The sequence below is a fragment of the Lemur catta genome, chromosome 17, assembly GCF_020740605.2.
Source record: "Lemur catta isolate mLemCat1 chromosome 17, mLemCat1.pri, whole genome shotgun sequence".
NCBI classification, from domain to species: Eukaryota; Metazoa; Chordata; class Mammalia; order Primates; family Lemuridae; genus Lemur; species Lemur catta.
Genome location: NC_059144.1, coordinates 40663583 through 40688779, shown reverse-complemented (window position 1 = coordinate 40688779; position 25197 = coordinate 40663583). Strand labels below are relative to the sequence as shown.

Below are 25197 nucleotides of genomic sequence, written 5' to 3'. Positions count from 1 at the left end.
TCTCAACCTTAGCACCACTAACATTTGGGGCTGGGTAATTCCTTGACATGGCAGCTATTTAGCAGCATCCTGGCTTCTACCCACCAGATGCCAGTTGCTGTTGCTGTTCCCCCCTACACACCAGCTGAGACAACCAGAAACATCTCCAGACATTGCCACATGTCCCCTCTGTCTCCTGGGGACAGAACTGAAAACCATTGGTTGGCAGCAGGTTGAAAAACACTGTTCTAGATACAACCCAGGCCTATCTGCTCGGAAGAGATAAAGTCTCTTTAGAAGCCTTTTCCAAAAGGGCTGTTTTTTTGTTCTTTACTGGGTGTACCTGAAATTTATTACCACATAGTAATTCACTGGAGTAAAATTTAGCAGTTTTACTCCAGTTAATAAAGATGAGAATGTATGTAGCCAATTTCAACAGTGTAATGTTTTAAGTATAATAATGGTTTACAATTTTAGCATATTTCAGAAAGAATGGATTCTGAGTTCAGAGGTGGTAAACCCAAGCCTGGGTTTTCCTGTCCTCATAGGTGAGCACCCCATGTGAACCTTTAGAATTGCCCCCCACTCAGTGCCCAGTTGGCCACCTTGCCAGTCTTGCCCTCAATGCCATGACAATACATTTCTGTCCTTTGGTGAACTAACCATTGGTCAAATTAATAAAAAAAGTGCAGCCAGGCATGGTGGCTCATGCCTGTAATCCTAGCACTCTGGGAGGCCAAGGCAGGAGGATCGTTTGAGCTCAGGAGCTCAAGACCAGCCTGATCAAGAATGAGACTCTGTCTCTACGAAAAATAGAAACATTAGCTGGGCATTGTGGCGTGCCTGTAGTCTCAGCTACTTGGGAGGTTGAGGCAGGAGCATCACTTGAGCCCAAGATTTGGAGGTGGCAGTGAGCTATGATGACGCCACTGCACTCTACCCAGGGCAACAGAGCAAGACTCTTGTCTCAAAAAAAAAAAGTGTATTCAAGAAATATATAATAATCTTCTCATGACTAGATATTTTCCCCTTCATGGGGGGGACATATAAAAATTAAGACTCACAATGGTCTCCCATTAATAATTCTATTTAATACAGAGGCCAAATTTTACCACCAATTGAGAACTACAACCTTCTACGTGCCTTGAGAACAAACTCAAACTAACCCAAAGTATGGCTTTATATACATTTTTTTAATTACTACATTAAAAACAGCTATATTTTTTAAAACTTTATTGATTTACCACCTGATCAAAGCATGGGATATTTTAACAGTATTATACATAATATTTTTACATAGAAAAATTTACACAGCATTTCATATTATATAATTCTGCTTATTCTTTCAAAAATGTATACATCCATTGGGCAAGGAATGCTTTTCATTAAATTACTAATATTAAATGCACTTAATCATTGTGTATAGATTAAACCAAAGTAACTATTAACTAACTTTTAGGCATTTTATGGAGGTAAAACATACATTTTGCACATAAAGAAATATTTTATGCAAATATGAAGATAAAATTTTTTAAAAATTAGAACACTGAGAAAAACTACACCTTTGATAAAGAGTGTTTTGTTTTTTTCTTTTTTTTTTTGGAGAGCAAAGACTTCCAGATGTATTCATTCTTTAAAATATTCAGCTTTGGTTTCTTTGTTTCCCAAATTGCAAAGCTGCTAATAACAAATCTGTAGGATTTCATGTAAGTTCGAGCTATGTCTACTTTAACACAAATATTGAAACAGAATTCAGAAAATGTAGTATTAAGGATCCAGCTTCTATTGAAACCAATATCCATTTGCATCATAACAACAAACATTTGAATGAGATTATCATACTTTCACTTGTCAGCAGTTCCTTTAATAAAGACTACTAAATGTATAGCCATAATCACAAAAGAACAAAAAAAGTTTAGGCTTTTTTTTTTTGCATTTTGTACAAAAGTCACCTTTCAGAGGAAAATGTTGTGTTTCCAGATATTATTATACAATTTTCATAATGTATGTTCTTTGGTCATATGTGAGGAGTACAGGGAAAAGGTGTATTTGACTCTAAAGATGCATATTAGAAATAAAATTTCCCATCCATGGTTTGTTGTTAAGATGCCAGAGCTGGTGATTTCCCTAACAGACAATGAAGAAAAAATTGCTCAAAGCAGCAGTATTATAACAAATAAAAACTTCTGTAGAGACCCAGAACATATAATCAACACTTAAAGCATTCTGAAAAAGAAATAAGGCCTTGGAAAAAAATGCTTCACTCTCCTCCATAACTCTGTTATATGAATGGTATCCTGGCCCGATGTTGCAGAGTCGCACACACCCTTTTCACTAGTGTTTGAGTGGCACAAGCCACATTTACCATGAGAAAGAACAGATTTATTCACAAAAAAGAATTTAAGTGGAATGGCTTATTACTGGAAAAATTTCCTCTGTTTGTCACTGTCCGCTGACAAGAAAAATTACCCTGAATGGTTTTACATCCAGTTTTTTTAAAAGTCCATTGCTGGTACAATTAAAATGCCTCATTCAGAAAATTAAATCTTTGAAAAGACAAAATTAAGAAATTCAAGCCTGAATGTTTCAGCAAGTAATAAAATGTACTGACACATTCCCTACCCTGCGAGAGGAAAAAATTAAAGAGACGGCAGGAATGCACTCAAAAAATCTTGCAGTCACATTCAATGAAGAAAATGCCACATGAGAACCTCAGAAGGAAAGGAAAAATCACTAATCAGGAATATAGCTGTATGCAAGATGTACTTAATGAATGAACATGCATATTTCCCATTTATACCTTTAGTACAAAAATCAATGGAGATAGATGACTGATTTGCTGAGGCTGTGATAAACTAGGATACTAGGGAAAGCAGGTTTCCTGGTGCAGTGTAAAGATCTAACAGATTCCAGGACAACTTAAGTCCAGTGTGCTAACATTTGCCATTCACAAATATTCTCCCATAGTTTTTTCCTGCTAAATTACATAGCTCGTCTTATCCAATGTACGTAAATAATGTAAAAACCTAAACCTGCTCTTTTTTTCTTTGGTAGAAAAATTAAAATACTTTTTGGGAAAGAAAAAAGTAGACAAGAGTTCTGCTGGCTAAAACTAAACGTTTCTCAAGGCTGCTAAAAACAAAAACAAAACAAACTTAAGAAATTGGTCTCTTAGCAAGCAAAAGCACCAGAAATCCTTCTCTAAAAAGAAAAAATACCCGATCTTACAGATAGGTTCCCAAACTACTAACTTCTAAGGCACCAGAGTTGACATCAATACAACCCAATTTATAGGACTAAAGAGTGTCAGGTAGAAGTCTGAATGTTTTAATCACTCTGTGTAACACTTCTTCTAATGCTCCGTGCTGTTCTGGGCAAGCAGTGGATGACAGCAGAGGATGACGTACGTGTTCTCTTTCTCATGGACTCAGAATAAATTAAGCTTCCAAATACACTGCTCGCAGGCTTCGGGCTGTACTTGCATACTGCCCACTTATACACAAGCTGCATCAGAATTCAGTTCTACTGCAGTTTAGAGTATTGCACCATCATTAACATACTAAGGACCTCAGAATCTAACCCTGCGAAAGAATTCAGCTCCGAGGCTCAAATTAACAGACGTGCTGGGCACACGCCATCTCCCACCGTTGTCACAGTTCAGCTGTGCTGGCCCCAGGATGGCGCTGGTTCCACCCAGGACATTTGACTCATGCACAGTTACTGTCCCTCCTCCAGGGCCCTGTAATGGGGACTGTGCAAAGCAGCGCTACTAACCATCAGTACACTCTTCTGAGGTAAAAATAAAAAGGTTTACTCAAAGATAAATGAACTCTGGTTAAATTACTACTTCATTTTTAGTACTACTTCATATATTAGATTTCAGAGTATGTGAGATGGACAGTGTATTCTGGAAATTTTAATTTAATACCCATCCACAAATACTTACTTCAAGGAAGGCTAATCATCTTCATTAAATTTTTTACTTTTTCCTATAGACTTGTCCTCCCCAAGTTACTAAAACAGGGAGCGCCACAAGGCACTACATTTTTTTTAACCTTGCAAGCTCTTAATTCTAACTTAATTACTAAACTCTGCCTTCAATCAAATCTTCAATAATATCTTTTTGTAAAATACTTTAAAAATCACTCGGACATTAACAAAACACAGAAAACAACTCTTCCTTTCCCTACCTTTCCCCAAACTAATCTAACTACAGCTGACTCATAACTGACAAAAATACTCAAACTTCTCTAACACACTCAAACGACAACAAAAAACCCCAGCATATTTTAGATGGCAGTTAGCCGTTATAAGAAGTTTTATTAACATACTCTCTAATAATCACGAACCTATATAACTATGTTCAGTATTTTCAAGGAGAGTGACTTCTTCTGACAAAACATTTATAGCCAATCATGGGACTTTGCTAGAAAATGATGACATTTGCAATGACAGATTTGACAGTTTAATCAGTAAAATGGAATGACAGAGATGAAGAAAAAAGTAGATGAGAGTTCTGCTGGCCAAAACCAAACATTTTTCAAGGCTGTGTTAACTGGGTACGCAACAGTTTAATAAAATACCACAAGCCTTAAGTCAGGGACTGTGATGGGACCGGCATAGAGGCCATCCTTATCCCGGCCATTCTGAGATCCAAGATGCCTACTCCTTGTTTCTATGACCCTTCCCAGGACGTGCCAGTCAGAGATGGCATGGTGAACATTCTGCAGAGCTGCAGCAGTGGCCCAGAGGGACCAGGGCTACCACACTGAAGACTGTGTTGCTGGTACCTGTGATGGCTCTTCTGGAATCCATATCTTATACACAACACCTATCCGTAGGAAGAACTTCCGCAGAACTGCTCGGAGCTCAGGGATCAAGTCAAACTGCATAATCTCACACAAGTAGGGGTAGTACATTGAAGCATGTGCTTTGAACTTGAGGTGGGAGAGAAGCAGAGAGAGAAAATTAGACACTAAACTATTTTTTTGCACCAGTTTTTCAAGAGTGTTCATCTCACCCTGAAGCTGCTTTTTCTTGCTATTAGGAAGTTAATAAAAAACTTGCAAATTAAAACTTCTTTTAATTATATTTGACTTCTTTTCATTATATTTGGATAGTCTTGCTACCCAAAGTCAATAGCTCTTTCATTTTGTAAAGCAAGTTCCTAGGTCTAAACCTAGTGCTTCACAATCTTAACCCTCTCGTCCCGCATTGAAAATGACCATACTGTTCCTAACAGCAACACACTGGTTTAAACTTCAGCCTTTCTCAACAGAGGTTCATCTAGAGAAAAAGCCGTAATATCCTCAGGCATCCATTGTTTGTAATGAATTAACTTATCTCCAGTGCACCCAGAATGGTGCTAGTCATGGAACCATCCTTGGGAGGATTGAGAGAAGTTACTTTAAACTCTGAATGAAAAGCCAACCCAAACCTTACGTCCTAGAGGAGACATCAGAGTTTACTTGTTTATACCTTTTCATCATTTATTTTGAGGGTTTTAGTTAGAAGTAACAACAGGAGACTTGTCCAGGCCTCCCGATGGCTTTCAGAATTCACCGTGATGAAATAGGCAAGAGCTTCACTGCACACACTAGAAGAATTAGAGAGGGGGAGGCACATCAAACAACTGATTAACATCTCACACGCAGGGGAGAACTACTTATTCTTGCAATGAGCATTTATTGAGCACCTGCTCTGGCTATGCTATCTTGGGGAAATCACTGAGCCTCGCTTTTTCCAGCTATAAAATGGGGATAAATAACTGCACCAAACTCAAGGGGTTGTTGTAAAGATTAAATGAAATAAGTACAATAAAGATAGCTCAGGCCTGGCACATGGCTAGGGCTGGGCTCAATCAATGCAGCACAATTAGCACAAGAGCTTTTTATTCACAGTTAATTATATAACCACTGTTCTTGTAGCAGTAGGAGGCTGAAGCAGTGGGAGGCTGAAAAGGGAGGATTCCTTTGCTTTAGGCTAGGAGTTCAAGACTAGCTTGGGTAACATTGTGGAGACCCTGTCTCTACTAAAAAAAAAAAAAAAAAAAAAAGAAAGAAAAAGAAAAGAAAAGGAAGAAAAAAATTAGCTTGGTATGGTGGCATGTGCCTATAGTCCCAGCTCCTTGGGAAGCTGAAGCAGGAGGATTGCTTGAGCCCGAGGAGTCTGAGGCTTCAGTGAGCTATGATCATGCCACTGCACTCCAGCCTCCGTGACAGAGTGAGACCTGTCTCTTAAAACAAACAAACAAACAAAATCTACTGTTCTCTCCTCATAATCACAAATAATTGCTTTTAAAAAAACATGTTATGCCAAAAACTTGACATTTATGTATCTCCTGTAGAGAAACTTTATGAGACTATGTAGGTAATTGTCTGTTGGGCTTAAGTTGAAATGAGCCATCCTGTCTGCAGGGAAAAACAACAACAACAAAGAACACACAAAAAAAACATTGCTTAAAATCACAAGAGTTTTGCATCTTCCCCCTTTTTTGGTGAAATTTATTATAAGCATGTTCCCACGTGAAGGAAAATTATTTTTTAAAAACCTCATTTTTGATGGCTGTAAATATTCAATCATATATGCCATAATTTAGGACATATCATAATTTAGTTATCCATTCCACAGTGGAGCTGTTTATAATTATTTCTCCTCATAAGTCTGCAAATGAATAGTCTGTGTGGGAGTCCTGGTTCCTATTTCTAAAATATTTCCTGAAGTAGATTCCGTAACAGTGGAATTACTAAGTCAAAGAAAACAAACACTTCAGGGCTCCTGAAAGAAAGATCTCCTTTCCAGAAAGGTCATGTCACTGCACACTCCAACTAGCTGTGCAGGAGAGTGTGTGTCTTCCCACATGGTTGCCAGCACTGTGGGATACTGTTTTTAAATCTTAAAGGAAGCTTAGACATCAGCATATTGTTGGATGCCCAGGAAGCTGGGTAGCCAAGACCTACTTTTCTGACTGGGGCTTTCTCACTGGTAGCCCACTGTCCCCCTGCTGGTCTCCCTGCATTTGCGTGTAACTGACACGGGCACATCCTGGTATCTGTATGATTCTAGTACATTCTTCTTGGAAAAAAGGAAAGATGGGATGTTAGAGCTGACAGTAACTCTAAAGAGGACCTTGTTCCAAGAGGAACAGTGACCTGCCCAAGGCCACAGGTCTTTAACCAGAGTCAGGACTTCACTCCAGCCTGCTGACTCTGAGGTCAGAGCACTGTTCACTGCCCACATTTCTGTGACTTAATGAAGGCTTTTGTGTGAAGCAGATGAGGCCCTGCACTCTTCAGGGCATTAAGAAAAGTGAAATGGAAGAATCACTAAATAGAAGGAAAAAATAAAAAGGAAAACAAGGTGTCAGCATGTAGGCATTTTTCTCCTTTTTGTAGTATTATGATGCATTTTGTATAAGACAGATGTGAAATTTAATTAAAAATTAATCTTACGTTAAAAGTCGCTGCTGTATTTCTTCCCAGGAATCCCTGCGGTTCTCATCAACATACATTCGAAACAGGATCCTCAAACAACAAGCCAGGCTGCTGGTTTCTTGTTTTAGAAGATTGGGTTTAGATTTGCCCTTAAAACCTACAGATCAGATAGTCATATAAATAGTACACATTTCTAGGAAAATGCTGAGAAATTGTATGGGAGCTAGTAATCTAGTTAGTTTAGGAAATACTGAAACATCTCATGTCCTTAATACAACTCAATTGTAATTATCTGATAAAGGCAGTCATGACTTTCCAAAAGTTATCCTCTGTATAAGATACACTTCATTCCTCAGTGGTCCGAACTGTTCTCCATTTAGACTTTGCTCATAAGCTGAAGCCATTAGTTTCATCTCCTCAAATGTAATGTAACAGCTCTTAAGAAGTCTAGCATTTTCTTTTTTTTCCCCCAGTTGCACTGAAGGACTATCTAGCATTTTTCTAAGTTGCAAGACCTTTCTTTTCTCTACAAAGCACATACAACAACACATGTTCTTACAACAAAGCAGTACTAATCAGCTAAGGAGAAGTGTAAACCACTCTTACAAGCAAAACCTTATTATAAGCAAAGACATAAAATATCTGGATATTTTAAAGCTATAGAGAAAAATCACATTCTTTAATTGTGGGTTAAATAGGTATTTGGGGAGAAAGTTAAAGTAATGGTAATAATAGAAAAATTATATAAAGTACCATTTTTGTGTAAAGTTCAAAATAATGAGAATCCCACCACCACCCCTGAAAAAATACAAATATTTACCTCCAGGATTTATGTATTTATTTTTGGAGGCAGGAAAGAGAGAAAACCCTTAAAAGCCTAACAAAATTTATGAATGCTTTTGGTTTCTCCTAGAATGCCACACTTTTCTTTTTTTTTTTTTTTTTTGAGACAGAGTGTCGCTTTGTTGCCCTGGCTAGAGTGAGTGCCGTGGCATTAGCCTAGCTCACAGCAACCTCAAACTCCCGGGCTCAAGCGATCCTACTGCCTCAGCCTCCCGAGTAGCTGGGACCACAGGCATGCGCCACCATGCCCGGCTAATTTTTTCTATATATATATTTTTAGTTGTCCAGATAATTTCTTTCTATTTTTAGTAGAGACGGGGTCTCACTCAGGCTGGTCTCGAACTCCTGACCTCGAGCGATCTACCCGCCTCGGCCTCCCAGAGTGCTAGGATTATAGGCGTGAGCCACCGTGCCCGGCCTACACTTTTCATATATTTAACTTTGAATTTAATGTAAAACTTCTTGACTCACTAGATCAATTCAATTATTCAATTCTCTAACTTTCAATTTGTCTTTTCATCAAATTCTTTTTCTTTTCTTTTCTTTTTTTGAGACAGAGTTTTACTCTGTCTCCTTGGGTAGAGTACAGTGGTGTCATCGAAGCTCACAGCAACCTCAAACTCCTGGGCTCAAGTGATCCTCTTGCTTCAGCCTCCTGAGTAGCTGAGACTACAGGTGCTTGCCACAATGCCTGGCTAATTTTTTCTAATTTCAGTAGAGATGGGGTCTGGCTCTTGCTCAGGCTGGTCTCAAACTCCTGAGCTCAAGGGATCCTCCCACCTTGGCCTCCCAAAGTGCTTGGATTATAGGCGGGAGCCACCCCACCAGGCCCTTCACGAAATTCTTAGTAAGAATCTACTATGTGTCAGGCAGCATCCCTGGTACTGGGATAAAAATCTATATAGCATTTCCCTTCTTTCTCCCTCAAGCATGAAAATACCTGGTAAATTATTCCAGCTACACTTAAAATCTCAGGAATTTTCCAAAGGTTTTCATGTTTTAGGATGGTGACCAGTGTGGCCTTACCTGCCCGCCAAAGGACAGTCCGCTGCTCGTAATTGGAGTTGAAGGCCTTTGAGAATGAATGGGACTCCTGCAAGCAGTCCAACAGCTTGAAGAGGTGCTGGGAAGACATGTACTTATACATGCCCTGATCCTCTGTCTCTATGTGGATATCTGCATCCAGTGTGTCTTGCTAGAGGACAGAGGAGAGATAAGTGAAGAAGATGGAGTGGTCTTGGGCATTGTGATTGCAGACAAAGGCAGTCATGATTTTCTAAAAGTGATCCTCTCCATAAGATACACTTCATTCCGCAACACCAGGAACTATTTCCACTGAGACTCTGCTCACTGGCTGGTGAAGGAACATACTGGGCTCCTGCAGGACAGCAGGCTCGACTGGCCAAAGTTTCAGCTTCGTCAGTGCTGCCTTCATCACATAAACAGGAACGTGGGGTGGGGTGTGGGGGTGTGTGGGGGGTGTGTGTGTGTGTGTGTGTGTCTCCAATTATTTCACTACAGGATTGAATTCTTCTCTTTTTATTTTATAAAGAAATTAAAAAATGAGAAAATCAAAATGCAATATATGTGATAAAAGATGTGAGTCTCAAACATACTAATTGAAAGATAAAAATTGGTAAGCAAAGCCCAAGTGGCATTTTTAGCCTCCAATCAGGTAATTACTGAACTAAATAAGCTCCAAATGAATGTGTTTGCAAATGTGAAGGGGGGAAAAAAAAAACCTAACACTTTTAAAACATGTATGAAATGCTAGAAAATTTTATTGAACATGTTGCCTAAAATTTGAGACATAATTAGGGATTTGGTATTTCTTAACACTTCTAGAAATAGACCCACATTCTCCTTATAAGCCAGAAGTTAAAAAAGGGAAGAATGTGCAATACTTCCCAAACTGATCTACAGATTCAACACAATCCTTATCAAAACCCCAGGTGATTTCTTTGCAGAAATCAATGAACTAATCCTAAAATTCATATGGAAATGCAAATGACAAAGAACAGCCAAAACAATCTTGCACAAGAGGCACAAAGTTAGAGGACTTCCCAACTTCAAAACCTACTAAAAGGCTATAATAATCAGGAAAGTGTGGTACTGTCATAAAGATAGACACATATCAGTGGAATACAGAATCCAGAAATAAACCCTTATATTTATGGTCAAGTTATTTCCAACACTAGTATTGGAAAACTCACGGAGAAAGAACAGACTTTATGACACATGGTGCTGGGACAACTGGATATCACATGCAAAAGAAAGAAGTTGGACCCCTACACCTCCCATCTTATACAAGAATGAACTTAAAAAATGGATCAAAGACCTAAATGTAAGAACTAAAATTATGAAACTCTTCAAAGAAAACACAGGCCTAAATCTTTGTGACTTTGAAATAGGCAATGCCTTCTTAGATTGGATAGCAAAACCACAAGTGACTAAAGAAAACTAGGCAACTTGGATTTGATCAAAATTAAAAACTTTTGTGCTTCAAAGGACGCCATAAAGAAACTGAAAAGACAACACACAGAATGGGAGAAAATAGTTGCAATTCATATATCTGATAAGGGATTAGTATATTTAGAATATATTAATGTAAGAACTCTCATAATTCAACAATAAAAAGATAAATAACACAATTTTGAAATGGGCAAAGAATTTGAGTAGACATTTCCAAATATATACAAATGACCAATAAGCACAAAGATGCTCAATACCATTAGTCATTGGGGAAATGCAAATCAAAACCACAATGAGATACCACTTCGCATCCATTAGAATGGCTATAATAATAATAATTTTTAAAAAGGGCAACAACACCATTGGTGAGGATGTGGAGAAACTGGAACCTTCATACACTGCTAGTGGGAAACAGTCTGGCAGTTACTCAAAGACGCAAACCTAGTGTTACCACGTGACCCAGGAATTCCACTCCTAGATATATATCCAAGAGACATATGTCCACACAAATGTTCATAGCAGCGTTATTCACAATAGCCAGACAGTGAAAATAAATGTCCATCAACTCATGAATAAATAAGCAAAATGTGGTATATCCATACAATGGAATATTATTTAGCAATAAAGAGGAATGAATAACTTTATGGACACAGGCTACAAGGTGGATGAACCTAGAAAACATTATGCTAAGTGAAAGAAGCCAGACACAAAAGCTCACGTATTGCATGAGTCCTTTTATATGAAACATTCAGAATAGGCAAATCCATAGAGACATAAAGTAGATAAGTGGTTGCCAGGGCCCAAAAGGAGGGGGGAACAGGGAATGATTGCTAACAACTATAGCATTTCCTTTTGCAGTAACAAAAATATTCTCGAATGAGACAGCGCTGATGTTTGCACAACTTGGTAAATATACTAAGACCGTTGATTTTTAAACTTAAAAAATAAAAAAACCAAAAAAGACAGCTTATGACTCACAAATGTATTTTGTTCAGCAGTAATAAAATTTACATTAATTTCCCGTATTTAAAAGACAGATTTCCTATATGAAAAAAATCTCAATTCTGGCTCCTCTTGAAAAACTGGAATACCATTACAACTTAACCCACCTGGATGGCAACACGCCCCAGGAGCTGGGAGGTGGCTGTTGTTTTGGCTGGGCTAGAGAGTTCTGGTTTACCGCAGTTCCTACCCAGCCTGCCTCACTCGCCCACAGAATCTGTTGGCCCCCAAAGCACTGAAGTTTGCAATTCATGGTATGGGATTACTGTCCAACTTCTGGACACTCAGTTCTGTTTTTGAGAATCTCTTATATATAGTTGCATGTACTTAATACAAAATCAAAATGTGAAATTTCTGAAGGAAAAACTTGTGTCTTTATATACGTATTTTCCCTCAGTTATTTATGGTTAAACTGTTTACCAATTACGGCAAATAGTCCCTGTGAAAACACTATTTTCAAAGCACCAAGGTGAGGGGTGGCATCAGAGCAGTGGTATGTTGGTTAACCAGCTCTCTGGGGAATAAAAAATCAAAGCCCCGAGTTTTAGCATCTGCTGATTTCTGTGACATAAATCACTTCCAACGAGGCCAATTTCAAGCTACCAAAACGCTGTCACTGAATGTGGGGCTGAGAAGAGGTCAATAGGCAGGCTCTGGAAAGCCAGTGTGAGCTGAATCCAGCACACCACTGCAATGGGGCAACCCCGCTCCCCGGCCTGCGGGGCCTACCTGGGCAGCAACCATGTGCTCTGCATCCTCCTTTTTGCTCGTCGCCGGGTAGAACACGATGTTGTCGATGGTCTGTATCAGTTCCAACTGGACCACACACTTGATGAGGAGGCTGGCAAACAGTTTCTGATCTATATTAGATGATAAAGATTAACCCTAATAATGATCCACCCAATACTGTGTAAATATTCACTGAGCTCCTACTATGTGCCAGGCATGATTCCTGATAGCAATGCATAAAACCAGACCAAAAAAAAATCCCTGCTCCTATGGTGTTGACAGGCAATAAATAAAATATTTAACTATAAGATACAGTATGTCAAATAATGATGACGTAAGGTAGAGAGAGGGATACAAAATGTCACGGTGGTGTTGCAAGTTTAAATAAGCTGGTCAGAAAAGGTCTCTATGAAAATGTGGTATTTGAGTAAAGACCGGAAGAGGGTGAGGCAATCAGCTGTGCAGGTTCTGTGTCTGTGAGCAAGTGTCTCTGCCACCAGACGGGCCACTCCTATAGGTCAGCTCTGGACTGAGCCCTAACACATGAGCTTTCAGGTTCCTGCAGCAGCCAGCCTCTCTGAAAAGGTGAGAATCTCAGTTTTGGCTGGGCACACAAAGTGGCTCTTCTAAGTTCTTAGTTTTGGGATCACTTTCTGTCTATACTAACTAAATGCTGCTTTCTGCATTTTCTACTTCTGTATACCTTAAGAGTAGTCTTTTACTCCTTTTAGTGGTTAGCAACCTTTGACTAGTTAACAATTCTTTACATTGCATTTTTCCTTTTCAAATGAGTGGTGTGGTTTCTGCCTACTGACTAGACTCTGACTCCATCCATCTTTGTGTTCCTGGGGGCGCAGGGGTGGTCTCATGTCAAACACTTCCTAAGTGTTGACTGATTTGACTATAGCCAAAGTGGAGATTCCTTTCCCAACTTACTGTTATAGAAATGTTGAAAACAGTAAATAAAGGTTTTAGTGATAGAAATCAAGGAGGCTGAGTTGTCTTGAAGTTTTTGAAAGTGTTTGTGGAACTATATAAACATATAACAATTCTCTATGAAGAATGTTTTAATTTTTTTTTTTTTTGAGACAGTCTCGCTCTGTTGCCTGGGCTAGAGTGCCATGTCATCAGCCTAGCTCACAGCAACCTTAAACTCCTGGGCTCAAGTGATCCTCTAGCCTCAGCCTCCTGAGTAGCTGGGACTATAGGCATGTGCCACCACGCCCAGCTAATTTTTTTCTATTTTTTTGTAGAGACGGGGTCTCACTCTTGCTCAGGCTGGTCTCGAGCTCCTGAGCTCAAACGATCTTCCCACCTTGGCCTCCCAGAGTGCTAGGATTACAGGCATGAGCTAACACGCCTGGCCAGAATGTTTTAATTTTTTAAAAAATATAGTAAAGTTGCAGCAAATGTACATTCAACTTACACCAATTCGATCACAGCATTTTGGACCAAAAATAAAAGGGAAGAAAGGAAACGATACTAATAGTGCAAAGATTTTGCCTGCCTGAACTTATGCCCAGAAAGGAGGCTGAGCTGAGAGACTGGGAGGGGCAGTTCCCCTGGGGGAACGGGAGGGTAGTCGAGTCCCAGGCATTTTTTGAAGTGTAGACATCTCACTGTGCTCAGAGTGGTTCTCCTATTGAAAGAAATGTACACTTGGCCTCCCCACACAAGCTAACCACTTTATCTGAAGCTGATGAAGAAAAGAGATCGTTCTATCACTGGACACTGGAGAGAAACTGGCTGTGCAGCAGTTACTGAGAGACAGTGCATCAGTCCCAACATGGTGCCTCTTTAATGGATTTCAAGGGTGACTACTTTTATTCCTTCTAAAGAAAGTGGTGACCACACACTGCTTTTGTCTAATGTGCTGTTTCAGAAGTTAACTTCAATGTTAACACCTACAACCTGGCGTGTTGAGGTCGGGGTGGGACTGCTATAAAGGCAAACAAAGGGGCATACAACTTTCAAAGGACCAGAATGACACTTTACAAGTTCTGATTCCTTAGTCTGCTAAAAGCATGTCTGAATCCCAACTCTATCTACTACATATTGGCAAGTTATAGCATCTGTCTAAGCCCCAGTTCACTCAAATATAAAACAGTCCCTCTTCAAAGGCCAGTATTAATAGTAATATAAAGATTAAATGAGATCGCATACATGAGACAACACAGTACAGTGCCTGGCACATTACCACTGTTAAATCTATTTCTTAAAATGCTAGATAGTAAAACACACCATAAGCAACATTAAGAGACAAGTTGGTAAAAGTAATCTGAAACTTATATCCAGAAAAAGGATTTTCAGTACATAAGGAACTCCTCTAAACCAATAAAGAAACGACCAACAACTGACACCAAATGGGAAAAGATTACAAACAGAATTCACAGATGAGAAGGTGGCTCTCAAACATATGAAAAACTGCTTAATTTCACTCATAATAAGAAAATTCCAAATTGAAATTACTCCAAAGTTACCCAATTTCATCTAGGTGCTCCCAAAGATCATGTAAACAGGCACAATCTTACCAGACAGCAATTTGGAAATATCTGTCAAAATAGGAAATGCACTTATTCACTGACTCCATGATTGTATTTCTAGGAACTTATGAAATAAACTCACAACTGACATGTGTTATCAGGTTATTCAATGCAGTATTGTTCCTAACAGCAAAAGATTAGAAATGTAAATGTTCATTAGTAGGGGCCCAATTAAGCAAATAAAGTTACATCTACATACTGGGATAACAGACAATAGTATAAAAAGTGAAAGCTCCTTACGTACTGATTTTAAATAATCTCTAAGATATATTAAGTGAACAAAGAATAATGCATAGCATTTCACAGTTTGTATAAAAATGAAAGGGGAAGTCATATGTACTAGATATGTGTGTATGTAAATGTATATGTGGTATGTATTTGCTTCCACATGGATAAAATAACCCTGGAAAGGTACATGAGAAGCTGGTAACACTGACTGCCACAAGGAAGGGAACTGGTAGACCGAGGCCCAGGGGTAGAGGTGGCTTATCATGTTTACCCTTCTGTGCTTCTGAATATTTGAATCAGGTAAATGTGTTACTTACAGTAAATAAAAAAGTGCCCTTACTTGCATATGGTCTGCCCTTCCAGCTGTCATCTGTTGGGTTAGAGAGCTGGCTCTGGCCTCTCTCAGAGGCATTTTTATCTATGCTGCTTAAAGACTGGCGATCCAGATCCACATCCTAAATGTAAACCAGAGAGAAATATAATGCTTACTTTTCTTCATTTTAAGTCAGTGCCTGGGCAGAAATGTGCCTGTTTTAACACAGCCAGTCCAGCCCGAATTTAAGTGCCTTGCTCAGTTCAAAGCAAAATTATACTTGGATGCTTAATGTAGCACTTCTTCAAGGCTGCACTGGAAAGATTAAGAATTTCAATTATTTCTCCCCCTATTAAAATATCACATTTTCTTATTCCAACTCAAAGGACACTTCTCTATGTATTATGATTTAACAATAAGTGTCAAAAATTTTTAATGAGATCAAGTTAAAAAATAAATAAGTAGTGCAGTAACTAGTTTTTAAAAAAGTTGATAGCAGAAGACAGAGTTAAGAAACAGAAAATGTTTAAGTAATGTGCTTCATTTTTAAGTTGCTATGTCCCAAATACCTTTTAAAATCTAATGGACTTAGAGTTACTTCGGAAGAAAAGTTAATAATTCAATTTCCCCATGTAAACCAAAGTATTTTAAAGTGAGATTTGAATTAAGACCTCTTTAAGTAGTCTCACACAAAAAGTAAGAACTGCCATTTCTTTGGTGGAGAGGAAAGCACTATTTATTTAGGAGGGCAAGAAACAAGGACAGTCACATCACAGTGTCATTTATAATAGTGAAACACTAGAACTGACCTGAGAGCCTAGTAACGAAGAATTAAAGAAATTATAATAACATGCAGCAACTGAAAAGGCTATTCTCAAAGAATAGCTAAGAATATGGAAAAATACTCACAATGGTGTTAATAAACTGTGTCAATTGATCCCAAATTAAAAAATATGTTAATGAACATATTATTTTTAGAGATTATAACCTTTTAAACTCACTTCTCATCAAAAAAGTTCAAATTGTATATATAGGCTCATTATACTCTTTTTTTTTTTTTTTGAGACAGAGTCTCGCTGTGTTGCCCTGGCTAGAGTGAGTGCCGTGGCGTCAGCCTAGCTCACAGCAACCTCAAACTCCCGGGCTCAAGTGATCCTCTTGCCTCAGCCTCCCGAGTAGCTGGGACTACAGGCATGCGCCACCATGCCCGGCTAATTTTTTCTCTATATATATTTTAGTTGGTCAGATAATTTCTTTCTATTTTTAGTAGAGACGGGGTCTCGCTCTTGCTGAGGCTGGTGTTGAACTCCTGACCTCAAGCAATCCACCCGCCTCGGCCTCCCAGAGTGCTAGGATTACAGACGTGAGCCACTGCGCCTGGCCTATACTCTTTTTTTCAAATCTTTTTTTGAGACATGGTCTTGCTTTGTTGCCCAGTCTAGAGTGCAGTGGCGTCATCATAGCACCCTGCAACCTCAAACTCCTGGGCTCAAGTGATCCTCCTGCCTCAGCCTCCTGAGTAGCACATCATAGATGTGCACCACCATGCCCAGTTGGTTTTTTCTATTTCTGGTATAGACAGTGTCTCGATATGTTGCTCAGACTATTAATCTTTTACTAAGATATGAGAAGAAAGAAAAGACAACCAAAAAGAAAAATCCTACCAAATGTTTTTCTGATGAATCTTCCTCCATTCCTACAGGTCTCCATGTCAGCAAACTTAAGGGAACGGAAGAGAAGGAAAATGATCACTGTCAAAGGCAAGGAGGAGCTTTATGATATCCACCAAATAAATTGTAATAATTGCAATTAACACTTACACATGTGGGATAGTTGTTTTGAAAATATCCAACATACAGTTGCATGTTTCATCCCAAACATCAGGGCTGAATTTCTCTCCATTGGATATTACTAAGTTTTCTAAACAATTTGTACCTGATCGAGCCAATTGTTCATTATCTGCAAAATAAAGCAGTGTCTATCATTAAACTTATACTGCTGTTTTGATGCAAACCAGGTCCCAAATAGTTTATTTTGTGAGGTGGAGATTGTAACAGGTGGGTCTGTAGGCTTTTTTTTTTTAAGATAAGGTCTTGCTTTCTTGCCCCAGATAGAGTCTAGTGCCATCGTCATAGCTCTGTTTTTTGTAGAGACAGGGTCTCTACAAAAGACCCTTGGCCTCCCAAAGTTCTAGGATTACAGGCATGTTCCAACCCCAGCCTGTTTTTTGGGGGGGGGGGGCATAGGCTTTTAATTAATGAAGCAATGCTATAGATAGTATTAAAATTTTTATAGTTTAAGTAGGGTATGAATAGGTAAATTTATTTATCACAGTTCTATTGCTAGCTATGAAAGAAGGTCAACATCTTGCTACTCTAATTAACTGGATCATATATGAGAAATGGGAAAATAATATGGAAAATATTAGACCATGTTTCTATTCAAACACTACGTTTCCAATTTTTGCCATCTAAATATCAATTGTTTTGTCATTTATTTTAAAACTGAGTCACTTTTTGAAAAAATGTAACTAAATTTAGCTTTGCCCTAACAAAAATTATGTATGGAATCCAGGTCTGACGTGCTAGTTGGTATTTTTTCTGATACAGACTAAAATAAACACATAACTATTCAAACAAAAATTGTCCAATGATGAAGCTGTTGATCTTGACTACAACAGTACATTTTAAAAAGCTAATTTTACTACAGAAAATTTCAAACTTATGTAAAAGTAGAAAGAATAGTATAATGCACAAAGCTACTTTTTTTTTTTTTTTTTTTTACTATACTCCAAAAATATGGAAATAACTACATCTTACCTTAAAGAAATGCTTTATAAACTGACTTGGAGGGGAGAGTGTTTTCTAATTAAATTTAAAAATATACATTTTAACCAACTAAATTATATATTGTACTCCTTCGTATCACGTTCATGCTTTTCTATATTGAAAAAATTAACCTCTCATTAAGGATTATGTAAGAAAAATGATCCTAGAGAGTTAAAGAATACCTTGCTTTACACACCACTGCAATTGTGAAAATACATCAGAAAGAAGAACTTCATTCAAAGCTTCATAAAACTGGGTAAATACATCACAAATAGCATAAAGTGCATGATTGCAGGTTGTTGTCATCCACTCAGATTTCTGAAAAACAATGAAAAGATACTGCTTAAAAGCCACTCTCTTTGCAGTGAGAAGGGCATTCTTGCACCCGATTAGCAAAACTGTTCTGGAAAGCAATTTGGCAATACGTATCAATAGTCTTAATAATGTTCATACCGACTGACTCTGTAACAATACTTCTAAGAATCAACCTTAGAATCAAAGATGTGTGAACAAACGTTTATGAATAAAGATGGCATTTTATAAACTGTAAATACAGATACAACCAAAAGTCCAGCAATGTGGACATTAAATTAAGTACAGACATGACAGAATAAACAGTTATTCAGAATGATACTTTAAAAAAAAAGAGTGTGAGATTATGCTAAAAGTCACACCTTAAACCAAAAATTAAATATTAAAAATGATGCCATGAAATTATCAGAGGATATATAGAGATATATTTATAAAATCATGGAAAAGTGAAGTTGCTAAGCATGATTCCAAAAGTAGAAGCCAGTAAGGAAATAAAGTGATTGATTTGGTTACTTAAAGCTAAAATTTTCCAAAAAGAAATAAAAATAACAAAGTGAGCAAATGATCTGCAACTCATGTACAGATATGCTATATTGCCTACATGTTTAAGAACTCATAAATCAATAGGAAAAAGATGAATAACCCAAAAGATGAGCTAAGGATATAAAAGGCAGTTCATAAAAGAAGAATGATTGATGCTATGAGGGAAATTATGCAACCTCATTAGCAATTAAAAAAAATTTCTAGTGTGATACTTTTGGCCTAGCAAATTAGCACCAATTAAATTAAAATATGAAGAGCCAGAATGAGTATGGAGAGATAGCAACTCTCATGCACTGCCAACAGAAGTGTAAATGGCTACAGATTTATTTAGAGGTCAGCTTAGCACTATGTATCAAAAGGCTTAGTAGTGCAAGCCCCTAACCCTGGCAGTTGGGCCACTTGTCCTAAAAAACAAAAAAACCCCAAAAATAACACAAGTACAAGTGTAGCTATAAAAACTGGTCATTTCAGTGCTGTCCAGAAGAACTGAGAACAACCCAAATGTTGACAGACTATGGAATGTCCACAACTAGGAATATTTTGCAGCCGTTAAAGTCATCATAGGAGAGAAGTTACAGTTGTGGAAAAACACTCAAGTATTAAGTTTAAAGAGCAGTTTACATATGTGTGGTAGGATTTCATTTTTGTAGAAAGAAAAAAAAAAGGGGGATCACAAACACACGCGTGTACACACACATGAAAGCAGGACCCGAAGAGCTTAACAGTAGCTGTCTGTGGAAGACTGGGACTATGGTTCTATACATTTTTCTTTACTTTTGTCTGTTTTCTGATTTTTCTATAGCGAATGTTTTTTTTCCTTTTTTTTTTTTTTTTTTGAGACCGAGTCTTGCTCTGTTGCCCCGGCTAGAGTGCAGCGGCATGATCACAGTTCACTGCAAACTCAAACTCCTGGGCTCATGCAATCCTCCTGCCTTAGCCTCCCAAGTAGCTGGGACTACAGGACGTGGCACCACACCTGGCTAATTTTTCTACTTTTAGTAGAGACGGGGTCTCGCTCTTGCTCAGGCTGGTCTCCAACTTCTCAGCTCAAACGATCCCCCCACCTCAGCCTCCCAGAGTGCTAGGACTGCAGGTGTGAGCCATGTGCCCAGCCTTGTGTTTGTTTTATAACAAGGAAAACTTTTGATTATTTTTAAATTTAAAAAAGATTAGAAAACTCCATCTAAACTATGACATCAACCCTATTTAAACCACCTAGAAGACTGAGGGAAATTTGCCAAAACGTTAATTTCTGGATGGTAAAATATGAATTTTTTCGTATATGCCTAACATTCCATATTAAGCATGTTACTTTTATACTGGGGTGACGAAGGGAATGGTGTTCCAAAAACAAGGTAAAAAAGTTATTCTCCCATCTAAAAATCTTGAGATAGAATAGCCTTTTCCTACCCCTCTACCTCTAAGGGACAAATAACAAAAATACCCACAGGCATCAAATGTCCTTTAAAGAAAAGGCCTAACATTCAACATTGTCTCCAAACATAACTTCATTAAAAACCCTGAAGGACCAGAGACATTCCACTTTCTACTGACCGTTCAGAAGTTGCTGTGAACAAAACTGTGACCCGTGAGGAGCCCTGCTGAATTGGCAGTCACAATGCCTGAGGGCCAAGCAGCAGACCATGGTGATGTATTTCCTCTCATTCTTCTGAAGATGGGGAGAGTCTCTGAGGACCAGCTGATACTGGTGGCAGAGTGCCAGGAAGGGTGTTTTTATTTTTAAAACATACCTTAAGTAGCTCAGTATTTAAGAACTCTGGGTAGATGACTATGCAACCCCCAGAGGTAGATACAGGCCCGACTTTCCTCCCCATCATATCCAGGGCAGTGCCGTAGTCATCACCTACCTCTGACTGTTGCTCAGGAAGCTTCATATTGTCAAAAATCCGAAACACAATTCGGAACAGGTCCTGCCACCAGTGCTTTTCAAAGGTATGGCCATAGCTCTTCATGATCTCAAACATGACCGTGAGTCCTCTGGAGGAAAACAAAGTCAGGCACAAAAGAGACAATGGGTGGGGGAAGAGAACAACAGAGAAGAGAGTGGGAGAGAACACGGCCAGGTGAGCAAGTGACTGAGGCTCATTTTAGCCATGTAAAGGGCCACCGCACTGGGGACATGGTTACCTTGTCCGTACGTCCAACTTGCATCTATTAATGATGCAGGAAAGCTCAAATAAGATGGGGAACCAGCCTCGGACCCAGACTCTGTCTCCAGGAGCTACATTCATGTCATCACTTGTGTATTCTTGTAGCACCTATGATGGAAATCACAACTCAGATGTAGATTAAGCATGCGAAAGGAAAGAACTGAAAGGGAATTATATAAATTTTAAGGCCCCATGCATATTCCCCTCCTAAAAATCTCTATTAAGAAAGGGTACAGTCAGGACGGAGGACACAGGGTCATTACCTGTCCCAAAAGGCACATGAATAATTTCCCAATATAAACCTTATGGACCTTTGTGGGTTTCAGAACAAGTTGAGTGGGTCAGGTCACAAGGGTCCTGGGGGTGGGAGGTGTTACATTAAGAACACTAAAGGTTAAATGGTGTTGGCAAATATCCAGGATGATTCATTACCTTAGGTCATTCTGGAATGTTATTGTAATATATGCTATTTAGAATAATAGTAGCAGCAGCAGCTACTTTTTTTTGGTGAGACAGCGTCTTATTCTGTTGCCCAGGGTGGAGTACGGTGGCATGATCATGGCTTACCACAGCCCTCAACTCTGGGGCTTAAGCAATTCTCCTGCCTCAGCCTCTCAAGTAACTGGGACTACAGATGTGCAACACAATGCCTGGATAATTTTTCTTATTTTTTGTAGAGATAGTGTCTTGCTATGTTGCTCAGGCTAGTCTTTAACTCCTGGCCTCAAGTGATCCTCCTGCCCGGGCCTCCCCAAATTCTGGGATTACAGGTGTGAGCCACTGTGCGAGGCCCCAGCAGCTATTATGTACTGAGTGCTTGCTATGGGCCAGGAATTAAAGTGCTTTATATGGATTAACAATGTATGCCTCTTTTAGAAAGGTGAGATATATCAATAAAATCCCAAACATTTTCAGGAGGAAACAAAAGGTGATTTTTAAATGTGATTTCTTAGGCACACTACAATGGTATAATGTCATTTCCTAAAAGGATATTTGCTTTCTTTCAAATAGAAAGGTCTAGCTTCTTGAGCTTTGCCAAAATTCAGAAGCTACAATACTATCATCTTCTACAAAAACAATCTGTAGAATGTCAGTTCAGTATGAATAAAATAAATAACTTCATATACACAAAATAATGAAAAGGTATAACCCTTGCAATGGCAGCATTCTGAAATAAATACCTAGTTTAGCACGCACACATCTCTAAGAGTAGCTGGCAAGCTGTTTGTCCACTGCCTGGATGAGCAAGGAGGGGACACACATACCCGAGGCCTCTCAGAGACGTATTTCCCACAGAAGCGGATGAGCCGGATGGCTTCCATGCTCGTGTCTGGGAAAGCAGCGTTGCAGGCGAACTCCGACAAGCACTTCACAGCGTCCTGGAAGGAATCGATGGCTGCAGGGAAATGGTGCTGGAAAATAGTTGCTGGGGAAACACAATGCACATTTTTATAAGACTGGGATTTAGGGATGGGGATGAAAACACACACGCAGATCACAGATAATTATCCTTGTGAAATCTAAGAAAAGCTTGTCAGTATTTCTAGAAGACAGTTTTTCTTATTAAATTATTTATGAATGATTGTGTTGAATACAGATTGAGCTAAACTGGTTTCCTGAGCTCAAGCAACGATGTAAAGGCCCAAATATCCATTCATTCAACAAATATTTATTGAGTGCCAACTACGTGCAAAGATGACCCAGTGCCTTACAATTTCCACGGAGAACAAGTAAACATCTTGTTACGTGATCACAGGCAGGACTAGGGACTCCCAGTCAGCCCAGGGTAGAGGGACGCTGCACTAACTCTGGGCTGGACTGCCTGGGTACGAGTCCTGGCTCCACCACTGTCAAGCTGTGTGACCTCAGGCAAGTTGTTCTATTTTACTTTTCTGTGCCTCAATTTCCTCTTTGGTAAAATAGAAGAAACAATGGCACAGTTGGCTCTTGTTATTCATGACAGTTATGTTTTATAAAGTCGCTGTGAACACTGAATTACTAAATACTGAACCACTGTTCCTACAGGAAATACGGAGTTAGGTTCATGCAAGTCACTGGTCACAACATTCTCATCAACTGGTCAATACATAACGTTGTTGTATGTGTGCTTCTGTTTAAAGATGCCCACTGTATTTAATATACATAGTTGATTCATTAACGTTGAACTCGTATAGCCAATAGCACTGTAACCCATGCCTGAAGGAAACTAATCGAACACATGTATTTTCACATCACAGTCTTTCTGCATTTAGGAATATTAGCCAACACTCAGCAATTCCCTTGGGGAGCATTTTAAACAGTGAAATCTCCAACAGAAAGCACAAACTGTGAAAAATATGGTGTTCAATAGACCAGAGAAAGCACACTTGTTTATGATATGACAGCGAAACAAGAAGGCAGAGTGTCACCTATGCCACCTCCGTTGGGAATGTGCACCTTGGGTGACTCAAGTATTCTGCTGCTCTGTGCATGCACATGCCAGCGAATGACCACAATAACATCGTGAGTATTGGAGTTACGCGTACATTTCAGTGAACAGGTGATTCTCGAACGTGGGATCTGCCCACACTGAGGATTGACTGTATTTCCTTCATAGTCACTGGAGTGGCCTTGAGACTGCAAATTTGAATTTAAAATTTCATCTGGCTTAGAGTAACATTCACCTTTGTCTGCTGGACCCATACTGACTGGTAATAGGAAAGGCCACTTACAGAAGGCAAGGAAAAAGTCAAAACAGTTGAAATGAGGATTAATACATGTCAAGGGCTTAGAACACTGCCTGGCACATTATTATATCACAGCAGAGCTAAAGTAAGGAAAACAGACAGCAAGTAAGAGACCACCCTTCCAGACTTGCAGGTGGGACATTAGTAATGAGGGAACACAGCCACTTACTGACAATGTGGCCTGTGGTCTGGAAGGCCAGCTCCACAATGTTCCCGTCGTGATCAGAGGCTGCCTGGTGGAACACAGCAAAAATGTTCTTCCAACCTGAGCGGATGTTTGCTGCCTGGGAGTTCACCATCTGGGCGATGCAGCGGATCACCATGTCCCGGATGGTCGGAGACCTGAGGAAGAAATGGGGCAGCCATATCATCTGTACTTTGGAGAGTCAGAAGAGAAATGAACACAGCTCATTCCTTAGAAGCAGTACTTAAAAAAACCATTTTCTAAAGCACACAGTAATCCACATTCATTAAGGCTCTGCCACCTTTCCTCTCATTCCCATTCTGAACCCAGCACAATGCCTACAGCTAGATCCACTACCCTGCAATCATGAACCAATAAACTCGAGGTTGAAAAGCTGACCCTTTGGATGGCAGAACAAAAAGATGGAAAGAGCCTGGGTTTCCACTGACAATTTGGGGTATGGAACCAAAGTTGAGATGCCTGCCTCTGACTTCTTGTTATGTAAATAATGTATAGCCTTGTGGTTACTGTTGGTCAGTTTCTCTGGCCCAAAATATTTCAACTAATGTTATCTATAATTCTGCCACCCAGAGATAACCATTACTAAATTCTTCCTGTGTATCGTCTTAGATTTTTGGGCAGGAATATACACATATGATCAACACATATACATGGACTGAAGTGTACATGTATCACTTAAGATGTAATATTTTTAATTATTACAAAACAAAACCTGACGATAGAATACATGGCATATTTTCTGAAATAGCTGCATGGTTAAACATGGTAACAGCTGAATACATGCAATAGATTAGCATATACGTCTCACAACCTATTAACACATGCAATTATGGAGGAACTCTATTATCTCAGAAATAGAAGGTAAGCTAT

General features: G+C 39.0%; 1 protein-coding gene across 2 annotated transcripts in view; it reads right to left on the bottom strand.

The window, feature by feature from the left end:
- Positions 1-1153: 1153 nt before the first annotated feature.
- ARFGEF2 (ADP ribosylation factor guanine nucleotide exchange factor 2) overlaps positions 1154-25197 on the bottom strand; it is an 86401-nt gene continuing 62357 nt past the window's right edge. For both annotated transcript variants that reach the window (XM_045529230.1, XM_045529231.1), the window contains exons 27-39: positions 24292-24464; positions 22662-22822; positions 21374-21504; positions 21094-21223; positions 18553-18688; positions 17363-17501; positions 17207-17261; positions 15570-15684; positions 12459-12589; positions 9282-9450; positions 7431-7569; positions 5458-5575; positions 1154-4916 (exon numbers count right to left, since the gene is read on the bottom strand). In XM_045529230.1, the coding sequence (XP_045385186.1) occupies positions 4740-4916; positions 5458-5575; positions 7431-7569; positions 9282-9450; positions 12459-12589; positions 15570-15684; positions 17207-17261; positions 17363-17501; positions 18553-18688; positions 21094-21223; positions 21374-21504; positions 22662-22822; positions 24292-24464 (1774 nt within the window). In that variant the 3' untranslated portion in view covers positions 1154-4739. The remainder of the gene's footprint in view (positions 4917-5457; positions 5576-7430; positions 7570-9281; positions 9451-12458; positions 12590-15569; positions 15685-17206; positions 17262-17362; positions 17502-18552; positions 18689-21093; positions 21224-21373; positions 21505-22661; positions 22823-24291; positions 24465-25197) is intronic.